Source organism: Myotis lucifugus, unplaced genomic scaffold (assembly GCF_000147115.1).
Source record: "Myotis lucifugus unplaced genomic scaffold, Myoluc2.0 scaffold_329, whole genome shotgun sequence".
Lineage (NCBI taxonomy): Eukaryota > Metazoa > Chordata > Mammalia > Chiroptera > Vespertilionidae > Myotis > Myotis lucifugus.
Genome location: NW_005871377.1, coordinates 1,272,002 through 1,286,678, shown reverse-complemented (window position 1 = coordinate 1,286,678; position 14,677 = coordinate 1,272,002). Strand labels below are relative to the sequence as shown.

General features: G+C 38.4%; 1 protein-coding gene across 1 annotated transcript; it reads left to right on the top strand.

Moving 5' to 3' along the window:
* The first annotated feature begins 12 nt into the window (after window positions 1–12).
* LOC102426214 (keratin, type I cytoskeletal 25) lies at window positions 13–6,299 on the top strand. Its single transcript, XM_006100833.1, has 7 exons — window positions 13–91; window positions 458–614; window positions 3,030–3,191; window positions 3,274–3,399; window positions 4,182–4,399; window positions 4,739–4,806; window positions 5,929–6,299. The coding sequence occupies exons 2-7, from the start codon at window positions 585–587 to the stop codon at window positions 6,036–6,038; spliced, it is 714 nt and encodes a 237-aa protein (XP_006100895.1). The 5' UTR covers window positions 13–91; window positions 458–584; the 3' UTR covers window positions 6,039–6,299.
* The last annotated feature ends 8,378 nt before the right edge of the window (window positions 6,300–14,677 follow it).

Here is a 14,677-nt window from a genome sequence, read left to right as displayed (position 1 = left end):
ATTTCTAGATCATCGCTTCCACCACCAGCAATTCGAATGCTGTTCTACAGATCGATAATGCCAGGCTGACAGCGGATGACTTCAGACTCAAGTAAGTAGATTCCCAGAGCGAAAGAATCCATGGAGGTTAATGCAAAGCATCAAACTGAATTTATTTTTTGATCCCTCCATTAAATATTAAAATACTGGGATTTAAAGCAAACAGAATGCTATTACTTTTTTATACTTTTGCCACAAGATCTAAAGTATGAACTGCCATAAAAGAAGTGTTCAATGCCCTAGTTCTTTTTCTGTCAAAGAAATGCATCAAAATAAAGAAAAGAATAATTACCATACAGTAGACTTTGAAAATGTCTCTTGTGGCCAAATCTGGCACCTCCAAATTCTATTTGCTCATTGATTGTTGGCTATTTCCCCAACCATGTGACCAATTGGAAAATCATTAACACCCTTTAAGGTATGAAAATGAGCTGGCTCTTCACCAGAGCGTGGAGAGTGATGTCAATGGGTTGCGCAGAGTCCTGGATGAAATAACCCTGTGCCGGACAGACCTGGAGATTCAGTATGAAACCCTGAGTGAGGAGATGACGTACCTCAAAAAGAACCATAAAGAGGTGAGAGCTGACTGTCTGCGCTTTGCTGCCCCTCTGTAGACACTACCTACCTGATAGGAGATCACGTACTTGGCTTCTTAAACAAGAAATTGGTCCTAACAAACCATTATCAGACAGATATGAGGCCTGAGTTGTCTTTAGAAGTGGCCAAGTCTTTGTGCAGATTCACCCTTGCTCTCTCATTGTTTCCCATTGGGGGGGAAAAAAGAATCATGTTTTCCAAACCAATCAGGGTTAAAGAGCAGTAGTTGGCTAGATAATTATAGCTATAGATACTTAAAATGGTGCACTTAAAAGATTACATCTAATGAGATAAAAGATGTATACTGTAAGGACTGCCTAAGGAAACTAGATCTAAATTTCTATATAACAGTGGCAGATTTAAAACACTTAAACATTTACTCCATACACACATTAGGTATATATACTTAATATTAATACATATTCTTAATAAGTATGGCTATAGAAATAATGAGACTGGAATTAAACTGTTACATTAAAATTTACACTTCCAAATAAATAGTATATGTCAAAAGTGGTCATCGTGGGAAGCTAGATTCTAAATTAGACCATACAGCCACTACTCCAGACACACCTCTGGGGTTGCTTTCAGAACCACTGTTTCCTGATCATATCTTTATTCTTTGAAAAGGAATTTGATATTTTTAAACAGCCAAAAAACTTCTCAAAGTCAAGCCAAGGGCTTAAAGGAGAAAAGCTAAAAATGCTGCTTGCTTAGTCATGAGGCTGTCTTGTAATTTAAGTATTTGAAGAATAACATTTGTATAAATATATGGGTTCAAGTATGGCTATAGCCCCCTGGTAGTTACTCAACAAATTTTTGATGAATTGAATGCAATTGATTTCATTTTTTTAATGACTCACAGATAAACCACCATGTATCTTTTCATCTTTTTCTGTTTGAACTGACTGGGGAAGATTTCCCTAAATCCTCAGAAGTAAAAACCCCACCTGGAGACAGACAAGGCATGGGACCACCAGGGAGGAACGAATGCTAGAACCACCTGAGGGACTTGGCACAGGGAGGAAAGAAAGCCTCATTAGTGTCATGAGGACCGGTCCAGGGCCTGGGACATGGGTGGGGAGGAGGGTTCCTGCAGCAGAGGCGTAAGCCACTCCGTGTTGTTTCAGTGGTACAGTCTTAGTGGTGTCTGCCATCCACAATCTTAGAATGACTCACTGCACCCCAACAGCACACACCTCGGATGAAATAATATGCAAAACTGATTCCAACCTCTCTGATGATGATAATGATCATAATGACTAGCATTTATTTAGTATTTACGCGCCAGGTAGTACTGTTGGTCTTATTACTATTTCACATCTTTCAACAACACAGAGAAGGATATTATTTGTTGCCTCAATTTTCAGATAAGAAAATTGGGGTTTGAAGTGAAGCAACCTTCCCAGGTAGCTACTACAGGGCAGAACCAAAATTCACATGGAGATCGGTTTGACACCAAAGTCCATCAAGACACTATAATGGCCTGTGTAAGCTTAATAGCTTAATAGACAACTAGGATCCTTTAGAAGATGATGTTCTTCCTTTACTAATAATAAATAAGTTTATAATTATAAGCAAGTATAAATATATGAACATAAATATGTATTTACTCATAGTTATTTCAACTGTTCAAAATTATCCAGACTCAGCCCCTCCACCATGTTCATGCTGAGTTCAGGATATTGCTGGGTGGAGAACACATCAAAGCTGGTCTCAAAGTGGAATAATGACCAAGTCCACGGAGGTGGAGACATTTAAGCTACAAATGAATAGGAAAAGAGATGATGGATCACTCATTCTATATATTTGTTTAATTTTAAAAAAAAACATATTTTTTTATTGATTTCAGAGAGGGAGAGAGAGATGGAATCATCAATGCTGAGAGAGCATCATTGATTGGCTGCCTCTTGCACGTCCCCTACTGGGGATCAAGCTGTAAACCCAGCCATGTGCCCTGACCAGGAATCCAGCAGTGACCTCCTGGTTCATAGGTCCACATTCAACCACTGAGCCATACCAGCTGGGTTCATTCTGGACATTGTAAGGACTTTCATTTGGAAAAGCAATTAAGACTTTTTTCTGTTCAGCAGAACTATACCTGATTGATGAATTGGAGTTTATGAGCTGGAATTGGGTTCATCATAGAAAAGACCTCTGGAGCAACAAAAACTCCAAGAAAGAAACAGGCTATTTCATGAGGCAGTGAGTTCACTGTTGTTGATAGTTATGTCCGCTGGACAGGATATATAAAATGTAGAGGGAGCTCATTGCACAGCCTGGGAGATGGAATCAGGTGAATGCTAAGAACCCTTCCAAAGCTAAGCTTCTAGAGCTTCTAGACTTTCTATGAGATCCCTGCTTGCCTGAGCTGCACACTTTTCTGCCTCTAGGAAATGCAAGTTCTGCAGTGCGTCGCTGGGGGCAACGTGAACGTGGAGATGAACGCGGCGCCCGGGGTGGACCTCACGGTTCTGCTGAACAACATGCGGTCTGAGTACGAAGCACTTGCGGAGCAGAACCGCCGGGATGCGGAGGCCTGGTTCAATGAGAAGGTGAGTCTTTGTGAGAAAACAAGCCTGCTGCATTTTGGTGATGCTCACACCTAAGATTTGCTCCCTCACTTATACCTTCCAGAGCGCTTCCCTGCAACAGCAGATCTCTGAGGATGTGGGCGCCACAACCTCCGCCCGGAATGAGCTGACTGAGATGAAGCGCAATCTGCAAACACTGGAAATTGAACTTCAGTCTCTCTTAGCCACGGTAGGAAAGGACAATGTCTTACCATCTCCTAGGTTATCATTTTAATTATGTGCCGGTTGGTTTTAAAGCTCTTAACCATATTGCCTGAACGGTGTGGATCAGTGGTTGAGCATTGATCTATGAACCAGGAGGTCACAGTTCAATTCCCAGTCAGGGCATATGCCTGGGTTGCACACTCAACACCCAGTGTGGGGCATGCAGGAGGCAACCGATCAATGATTTTCTCTCATCATTGATATTTCTATCTCTCTCCCCCTCTCCCTTCCTGAGATCAATAAGATTTTTTAAAATCTCTTAACCATGTTGAGAATATCTATATATATAAAAGCCTAATATGCAAATTGTCCCCTTGGGAGTTTGACCAGGAGACTGATCGCTCCCTATGATATGCGCTGACCACCAGGGGTTGGCGCAGAAAGAAGGGAGGCCCTGATCAGTCCTGATGGCCAGCCAGCCCTAGGGACCCTACCCGTGCACAAATTTCATGCACTGGGCCTCTAGTATGCATATATTATTTTATGTAATTAACTTAAAACATTAAGAGAGAATAGGAGATAATAGGATTGTATCTAGAACAGCTAAAACAGCAACATCAATGACTTTAGACTTGTTCTACCAAAAAGAAAGACTTGCTCATTTTAAGAGTGTCACAGAGTCTTCTTAACCATGTGTCCACAGGAAATCTACAATAAGAGCAGGGCTAACAAGAGGAGAAAGTCATATGTCAAAGCAAGTTTGTATATGTGTGTATCCGTCTCAGTTTCTTCATTGTTTCCTTACAGAAACAGTCCCTGGAGTGCTCTTTGACGGAGACCGAAAGCAACTACTGTGTGCAGCTGGCCCAGATCCAGGCTCAGATCGGGGCCCTGGAGGAGCAGCTGCACCAGGTCAGAACCGAGACCGAGGGCCAGAAGCTCGAGTACGAGCAGCTGCTGGACATCAAGGTCCTCCTGGAAAAAGAGATTGAGACCTACTGCCTCCTCATAGGCGGAGATGACGGGTAGGTAAAATAGTTTACAGAGAAGTAATATACTGAAATCTGCATGAAACTTAGATCTCTGGGAACTGATATGACCACATTTATTATCATGTCGCTAAATATTAAACATGATACTCTACTGCCAAGGTACAAATTACCCACATCTTACAAAACCAAAATGCAACAAGCCCTGTACTTACGGTATGAAATGTAAGACTCAACCTCTTGATGCTAAAGCAGATGTAACCCACTGAAATGTGCTCACCAGACAGCTAAATAAAACATAATAGTGAATTTAGAACTGAAGGGGCTCTCTCCAAATCATGTTTTTGTAATGTTTTCAATAATATGTGTTTACAGGGCTTGCAAATCTGGAGGTTACAAGACTAAAGATTATGGGTCTGGAAACATGGGAAGTCAAGTCAAAGGTAATTGAGTAAATTCTATTTTTATGCTATACTACTTCATTTTCAATGCACAGCTTGATTGCTTTTATATTCCCAGAATATATATTATATATTATATGTAAGAGTAGATAAAGATTTGTAGTAGACATCAGTGAGTGCTAGATGTCTGTCTTTAGAGATGTATGCTAATTTTATTTATTTTATTTTTTTAATATTTTAAATTTTTTCCTTTTTTATATTAATTTTAAACAAAGTAACATGTCGCCATATTTTTAGCTAATCAAATTTCACCAAAAAATGAGTCCAAGTATTTGTGCTTTTTGCATAGTTCACCTATATAAAAATCCTATTATTCCTTAATTGATATACTTTCTTACTCATTTTTTAAGTTTATTGAATTAAAATATACTAAACATAAAATTTAGTATCTTAACCATTTTTGTGTGTACAGTTCAGTGGCATTATGTACATTCGTATTCTTGTGCAACCATCACCACCATCTATCTCTAGAACTCTTTTCATCTTCTAACACTGAAACTCTATACCCATTAAACAATAACTCTCCATTCCCCCTCCCCAGCCACTGGCAACCACCATTCTACTTTCTGTATGAATTTCACTACTCTAGGTACCTCATATAAGCAGAATCATATAGCACTTGCCTTTTTGTGACTGAGTTATTTCACTTAGCAAAATATCCTCAGGATTTGTCCATATTGTAGCATGTCAGAATTTCCTTCCTTTTTATTTTTATTTTTTCATTTTTTATTTTTTCTTGATTTCAGAGAGGAAGAGATAGGGAGAGAGAGATAGAAACTACAATGATGAGAGAGAATCACTGATTGGCTGCTTCCTGCACACCCCCAATTGGGGATCGAGCCTGCAACCCAGGCATGTTCCCTGACTGGGGAATCGAACCGTGACCTCCTGGTTCATAGGTCGACGCTCAACGACTGTGCCACACTGGCCAGGCGAATTTCCTTCCTTTTTAGTGCTGAGTCATATTCCCTTGTATGTTTTTACCATACTTTTTTATCCATTCACCCATTGATGAATTTTTGGGTTGCTTCCACATGTTAGCTATTGTGATCTTATTCATCTTTTCTCACTCTCTAAAATCTCCTTTTAAATTTTAATTTCTAGATCCAGCCAAAGCCATAGTGGTTAAGAAAGTTCTGGAGGAGGTAGACCAACGCAGCAAAATACTGAGCACCAGGCTCCATTCCTTGGAAGAGAAATCTCAAAGCAATTAATTTGAGACACAAGAGCTAGCATATGCCAAATGCTTTCCGAGAAGAAGAGGCATTATATGTATCTGCCAAGAAAAATCAGCAAGTCTAAAAGAAGTCTGTCCCTTTGTCTTTCTGTTACTGAAATATCACCTCTAGCCATCAATAGTTGTATCTCCCATTCTTCTGCAAGAACGTCACATACAAATGTGATGACTCATTTGAATACCTTGTAGAAAATGTTGCCAATTCTTTGTGTTCAATAAACCTTCCTTCAGCAAGTTATCACTGATGGTATTGTCTTATATTTAAAATGTCCGTGTCTGTGGCCTAGATCTATGAACACTTAACAGCTTTTCATTTATATAAAAACTTTTTTTAAATTAACATATTTTCATGAGGCTTTCCCAACAATTCAAAATGAGACAAATTCAGAATGAATAAAAATACTTTCACTTAAATCCCCAATTTGCCATATTCTGACATAATAACATGTCTACTCCCTTTCATAATAGCTAAAATGTACACATTTCAGGTTCATATGTAAAATGGGGATAATAATACTTCTCTCAAATGGTTATTATAAAGATTAAACAAATTATTCTAAAGTGTATTTATTGAATAAGCACTCAGTAAATGCTAATTTACTTTTAAATACTTGATATTTATAAGGGTTAATTCTCAAATATCATTTCCCTTTTAATATATAATATTCCAAATATAAGGAAGATTAAAGCAAAAGTTCTGGATTAGAATTCAAGCTCTATTAATGGAGTCACATAATTTCCTCAAATCAAATATTACCGCTAGAGACTTAGTTGCCCTCTCAATCCTCTATGGATGGATTATCCATATTGTAATCCATCCATGAAAATTTGATTTCAAGCTCCATCTGAAAATATTAAGCAGAAAAGACAACTGGAGTTTCTTAAGGGCACTAACTATTCTTGAATTACTGTTATTGTCTATTTCTAATGCAATCTTAGCCAGAGGCCACTAGAGTCAAAATATCTAATATGACCCCCATCAGATTATGTGAAACAAAAACATTACAATCTTAGAGAAATTTCATGAGTTCTCAGAAATGCAGCTTTCTCAATAAATGTGAGCATAATAGACATTCCTTCACAAATAGAAAATACTTTTTTCTTTCATGCCATTCGGGCTCTGTGCCACTGTTCTCATTCATTTAATAACAATCAAGAATTTTCTCAGGCCCAACCAGTGTGGCTCAGTGGTTGAGCATCAACCTATGAACCAGGAGATCAGAGTTCGATTCCAGGTCAAGGCATGTGCCCGGGTTATGAGTTCAATCCCCAGTGGGGGGTGTGCAGGAGGCAGCCGATCAATGATTCTCTATCATCATTGATTTTTCTCTTTCTCTTTCCCTCTCCCTTCCTCTCTGAAATCAATAAAGATAGATTTAAAAAAAACAAGAATTTTCTAGTAATAAGACTCTATTTACTTACTTTTATTTACTACTTAATTTTGAAAGCATTTTTGAAATGGAATGATAATTGTGTTATAGAAGAAGACAACTTTGGGGGAACATTTTCAGAGCTTCAGTTCATACACTGTAACCAGTATGTCAACACTGCTCCCTAATGAAATGCCATCTTCCTTCTGCCACTGTTGCTGCCATCAGTGCTCATTCTTGGTTCACTGAAGAGTTTACTCACAGCAACTATGAGAATTTTCAGGTATTTAAGTGGCTGTCTTACCAGATACAGTCTTACTCTATGAGGAAACCAAATTTTATCGAATGTAGCTGTCCTTTCTTAGGCTTAAAGTTATATTCACACAGACCTGCAGACGCAATACGATTGTCCAAATGGTGGATCCATATTCAGTTATAGGAATAATCCAAGAGGAAGGAGGGAGACAGTGTTGAAACTGATGTGTAATAGTCTTCACCTAGTTTGAATAATTTCCTTGGGCTTTGGGCTGGAAGGACAGTCTCTAGTTTCTGGTACCTGGCCCTGGGATGATTTAAGGCAGGGGAAGTATTGGCTTGATGTGTGAGAGTTAGTTTAATTTTTATCTGTTCCTATAAATTAGGCAAAGGAATGGAACAAGATTCTAGTATTAGCATAATTACTGGAAGGAATGCTGCCCCACCTACTGACCCGTCTCAGCATTTGAATGCTGATAAATATAACATGAAATTATTGTCAAGTAAGTCTATAAGGACGCAAAAGAACAGTTCAATTATTAACATGGCTAGTGAAATATACATTAGGAAATAAAATGGGAGCATATTTCAGAGCTCTGTCCCACCATGATGCTACAGGCCAGAGTGAGTCATGGCCAGCTCAGTTCTCCACGGAAGCAGTTGACCAAGCCAGAGATGCGATCACAAAACTGAAATGCAGTCTTCACAACCATGACATTTAACTACAATCCTTAATTGCTAAGGTTTGTGAGAGCAGCTAATTATAGTCTTAAACTTAAATCCAAGAGATATAAATAGTGTCCTACCAGGTGGCTCAGTTTGTTGGAGCCTCGTCCCATACACCAAAAAGGTTGGGGGTTCAGGGCACATACCTAGGTTGCAGGTTCGACCCCCAGCGGGATAAGTACCGAAGGCAACAGATCTCTCTCTCTCTCTCTCTCTCTCTCTCTCTCTCTCTCTCTCTCTTTCTCTCTCTCTCTCTCTCTCTCTCTCTCTCTCTCTCTCTCTTTTCTTTTCTCTCTTTTTCTCATCAATGAAAAACATATCCCCAGATGAGGATTTAAAAAATAGATATAGATAGGGTCTACATATTTTTATAAATAATTATATATAAATTTTTCAAAAATAAAATCCCTTAGTAAAGATACCAAGGACATCAGATATACATTTTTTAAAATGGTGAAGACTATACAGCACTTGAATCAGATGAAATTAGGCTGATCTTCCAATTCAGCACCAGGTGGTCTTATGGAATAAACAACACTGTACAAATGCCAAAAAAAATGATCAAGCCATGTGTTTGAATATAGAATCACAATTTACAAAGCACTTATAATCCTGTGCACTAAGTAGGACAGGAATTATTATCCTTAATTTTACAGGTTAGAAAACTATGGCTCTAAAATTCTCCCTTGAAATAAAGGTAGAGGAACAAGGACAGTGACAGATAATGGTCAAGTGATTTCATCTCAAGTCAACAATGTTTCTGACTTAAAATTCAAATAAAAACAAGAAAGCAAGATGTAGGCACCTGTGCTCTAGCCCCAAGAAGGAAATGATGAGTCTGAATAAGTGTAACAATCTAACAAGCCTGAGGATCCGGAGCTTCAACTATTGCTATAATTGTTTCTTATATTCCACAGAGATTGCAGAAATATAAGAAAGAAAACCTTTGTAGACTTTTTAAAAAAGAAGAAAAAAATGTTTATATACTTAGGGAATGATGAAGCCTTTTAAAATCAAACAAAAGCTGAAGGCATGAAGGTAAAGCTGTATCTCTAGGAAGAAAATAATACACAGTAAAAAGCAAAACAAAATTAAAAGAAACCCTTTTAAGCCTTAATAAAATATGCTAAAAATCTATTCCAATACCGAGGGGAAATCTGTGCAGCTAGCTAGCCAAGCCACTCCAGTTTTCTGATGCACAATTTCAACCTGTCCTAGCTGCAGTTTGGCGCCACCTGCTGGCCGCTGTCTTCCCTGTGTAAAATCAAGAGAGGATTCTGGGAAGAGCCGACTTCCAAGAAAGCCGCAGATGCAGGAATCTGCAGCTTGTTTAGTTGGCCTGACTCATCTTCAGTCTCCTATTTCCCAAACTTCCCTTGCCAGACCACCCCTCCCAACCCTGCCTGTCCACCTGCCATATCTCCCCTAGTCACCCCAGAAGATATGCACTTTAGCCCACCTTCTCTGGGGCTGGACACAGACTGTGAGCTAACAGCTCACATTTTATATGTCTGTGGGTTCTGTGAATAGGAAGCTATTGTCTATTTGGTATGAGGCAAGGTCCCAAGGACCTGTCAAGTAAACATAATCAATAAACTCTGTGCTTACTTCAATCTACATTGACTCTGGACTCTGAAGGACAGAAGTACCTCTACCCTACAAAGTCACACACCCATTCTCTTAACTCTCCATAAACCGACTAAACAGTCTTCAGGAAAAGTAAAAAAAATAAAAATAAAAAAGAGCTGTTTAAAGAGATTCCAGAGCAGCGGTTCTCAACCTGTGGGTCGCGACCCCTTTGGGGGTCGAATGACCCTTTCACAGGGGACGCCTAAGACCATTGGAAAACACATATATAATTACATATTGTTTTTGTGATTAATCACTATGCTTTAATTATGTTCAATTTGTAACAATGAAAATACATCCTGCATATCAGATATTTACATTACGATTCATAACAGTAGCAAAATTACAGTTGTGAAGTAGCAACAAAAATAATTTTATGGTTGGGGGTCACCACAACATGAGGAACTGTATTAAAGGGTCGCGGCATTAGGAAGGTTGAGAACCACTGTTCTTGAGCATTCAAACTCGACAAGTACAAAGCTAAGTCATTTTCTCCCAGAATAAAAGTTGGCAAAATGGCGTGATCGAGCAGATGCTGGTGGAGAAAAGGAAGCCTTCAAACAGATATGCTTAACTGAAACTAAAAAGAGAAAGACTGGAAAAGAATGATGGGGAAAGAAGATAGGAAAGATGAAGGAAGAGAAACAGTCACAGAATTTGGTGCATTTCAGCTCTATTTTTGTAGATACTTTGTAACTCCTTTGGTGTCTGGCAATAGCACAGGACTGACATTGATTTATGGATGGTGCCAGATCCACTGGGAGTGGCTTCTCAGGACACATATTCTGCAAAATCTTTTTTCCCTTCCAGGTAGTTGAGCCTGGTGAGGCTCACGGTGGCCACCATCATGACACTGACCTAAATAATAATTCTCTGCAGCGAAGTCCCCACATGATTCTGGCATGACCTTCCCTGTCCCCTCTGCAAACAACACCTCCTTTTACTAACAACCCCTCCAACACACACACACACACACACACACACACACACACACACACACACCCAGAGGTGGAGAATACAGATTTAAAAGACAGAACACATAATAAAGGACAGAAGCAATCAGTAACCCAAGCTGTTCATGAAGCAAGTCAAGCTGTGTTGTTTTTTGTTAATTCAAGGGCTCTTTATTCTCTCTCTACAACATGTTAGGTATTAAAAGAGGCTGTGCACACATCAAATTGGAGCTTTTCCTTTTGCCATACCATCTGCCAACACTCAACAAATACTCTATGCCCAGTTACTTCCCTTAACTATTCTGGTCTTATGCTTTTATTTGAAAAACATAACAGAATATTCTCTGGAGTGAATAGAAGATAGAATTCCCCGAGTTCATTCTATTTTCAATGCTAAAGATTCATCAGGGACAAAATGCCATGCTTTTCAGTATTGACTTTCCTACTAACCTAAAAGCATACAATATATTAATCTGAAATTTTAAAAATACTGGTAATCTATCTCACAAAAATGGTAATGGTTAACTATTTGAAAATAATTCTGCAATTATTACAGAGGTCATATTTCTACAGAGGTAATATTTGATTCTTTACAGGTAAAAATAAACTGCTAATAACAAACTTTTCAAAACAATGTATAACTGATGGCAGCACTGAACTGGGAGCCCAGATACATGAGGTTCAGTCCATTTCTTTTAAACTGTCATATAACTAATGGATGCCAGGCACCAAATGTTCGGCATTTCTGAACACTTACCCCTACTGGAACCTAACCAGATTCTTGAAGTTTTCATTTTACAGATGAAAGAAATCCTAATAACTAACTTGTGAACTCGGGCAACTCGTTATTTCAAATAAAAGAGAGTGAATATTAAATTTGGGGATGTCTCAAAACAATGGAGACCAAAGCTTATTTAAGAATTCTAATACTTCAGGCAAGAACAGAATTGTATTTATATATGTGATTAAAATCCTTTAACCCACTAGACATCAAAGTTGTAGACAGTTTTTAAGTCACAGAATCGAGATTAGTCTGATAGATTCACCCCTGAAAAGAGAAGGCACACAGATACACAGAAAGAAAGCATGAAACTGCACTTAAGGAAATAGTGACAAACAAGAAAATCCTGTGGGTTTACCTCTACATTTGTTTATACACTGCCTCATTAGACAAACAATTTGAGGTGATAATGGCTGTTTTATTTATTACGTAAATGCCCTTCCCAGAAGTCATCTCTGAAGTATAGAGAATCAGAGAAGCATCTCAAATGAACTTGATTTTGAAGCTGAATTTTAAAAAACAAAGAACAGACATATGTCGGCATTAAAGTTATATCAATTTTGCCCTGGCTGGGTAGCTCAGTTGGTTGGAGCATTGTCCCATACACCAAAAAGGTGCAGGTTCAATTCCCAGTCAGGGTACATACCCAGGTTTCAGGTTCAATCTCAGGTCGGGATGTGTACGGGAGGCAACCGAGTGATGTTTCTTTCTCACATTGTTGTTTCTCTCTCACATTGATATTTCTCTCTCTTTAAAAAAAAAGATATTTCTCTCTCTCCCTCCACCGTCCTCTCTCTCTAAAATCAATAAACATATCCTCGAGTGAGGATAAAAAAAAAAGTATGTAAGTTTTTATTATGTACATAATAAAATCATATCAACAAGAAAGCTAAAAAATGAGACACAAGATAGAACACCTGTCATCACAAGCTTCCTCAATGGAGACCCAGATGTCCAGATATCCCAAATCAGAAGGTAAATAAAGCTGCCGAAATGAGAAAGCTACACCTTAGATGATCACTGACTAAAAATCCACAAACCCCAGGCCAAATTCAGAGGCCAACGATGCTGCTAAATGTCTTTCCTCAATCTTTCCACATGAAACCCTTTCTCCCTGTGCTCAGAAATTTCTGTTTTATCAGAATTCTTTCACTTAGCTGCCGTTCCTTTCTTTAAACCTTCTTTTAACCAAATGCCAGCCTTGTGCAGGTAGAAAGATTCCATTCATAATTTTAGAGGAAGGAATAACCCAATGATGGTCCCTCCCGTCTCCAGCATTCACATTCCATTAAATCGTTAGCGTTTAGACTTCTTTGGTTTCATGGCTTTGGGGAGGGGTGAGGCAAGATGACCAACAGACGGTGCTAGTTGGTGCATTTTTTTACCTACCTGAGAAGGGTGTAATGCGAATTACGCCCAGCTTAACGATTTAAAGTTTATAAAACACCTTGTACTCCTTGGAGAGGCAGCACCCTGAGTATAAGACTGAAAACACACCACTCCTAGGAAAACAATACAGGTAGAACATAAAAGCTACTGCCCTAAAGAGCCCCACAGCAAAGGGAATTACCACTGACTTAATAGTCTGTTCCAATCAAAGGCAGTCTAAGGAAAAATTAAAGGAAGGCAGAACATTGTTTAAAAAATGATCAAATATAAGGATTAAAGCATGCACGTGGTTTAACAGACACTGCCAAGATAAAGGAGAAAGTTTTAAATAAACGAATGTCAGCAAGCTACATGAGCATAAAGCTAAGAAGGTCAAGAAATATATTTGAAAGCATCTATACTTTTATTAAAAGATGCTTTTTAAATTTGTGGTAAAATACATATAACGTAAAATTGACCATCGTAACCATTTTTAAAGGCACAGTGCAGTGGTGTTAAATATATTCATGTTGCTGTGGAACCAATCTCCAGAATTCTTTTTTTCTTGCAAAACTAAAACTCTGTATCCATAAAACAACTCCCCACTGCCTCTCCCCCAGCCCCTGCACCACCACTCTGTTTCCTGTCTCTGAATTTGACTACACCAGCTACGTCATATAAGTAGAATCATACAGTATTTGCCTTACACACACACACACACACACACACACACACACACACACACACACAACCTTTATTGACTAGCAGAGGCGAATGGAAAAATCTAAAGTACAAAGGGACAGAAAAACAGGAAGCAAATTATTACAGGGGAGGATTCTAGATTTCAGTGTCTATATAATGACCCCACTCATAACATTAGTTATCAGAAGTGGGTACAGGTTATTTTCTAAATGTCTTTAAACAAAACAGAAAAGAAAAGAAAAAACCATGAGCAGAGGTAGACTAGGGGAACTCCAGATTTCAGTATCTGCAAATGACTCTATAACATTGGTTAGAAGTGGATTCGGATCCCCTTCTCCAGATATCTTTAAAATAAAGATAAAATCAGTATCATCTTCTAGTTTCAGAAGATTTGATTCTAAAGAGGGAAGTTGGTATCATTCTATCAGACTCAAAGTCAATCAGAAAGTCATACTCTTTGATCTGATGCTAAAACAATCTGTCTACAAGCTTTTAGACATTCTCTGATTGAGTAAACGTGTTGCTGAGATATAATAATGTGTACATGGAAGACTTATTTATTTACATTTTTCTTACTGACAGTAAAAGTATCTCATTTGATCTCAAAATAAAAAGAAGACAATAACCTGAAAATCACAAACTTCAACAACCTCAGAAAGACGCTGACTGAAATAATCATAGAGAAAGGCACGTCAATCTAAACCAATGCTGATGCCGCAGCTAATTTCAACTTTAAGAGAACAATACAAACAAAAAGTGACAAGTCTGATGGGAAATTTCCCTCACCATATTACGCATTTTAATGACATTTGTGAATCTGTGCACTGCAATT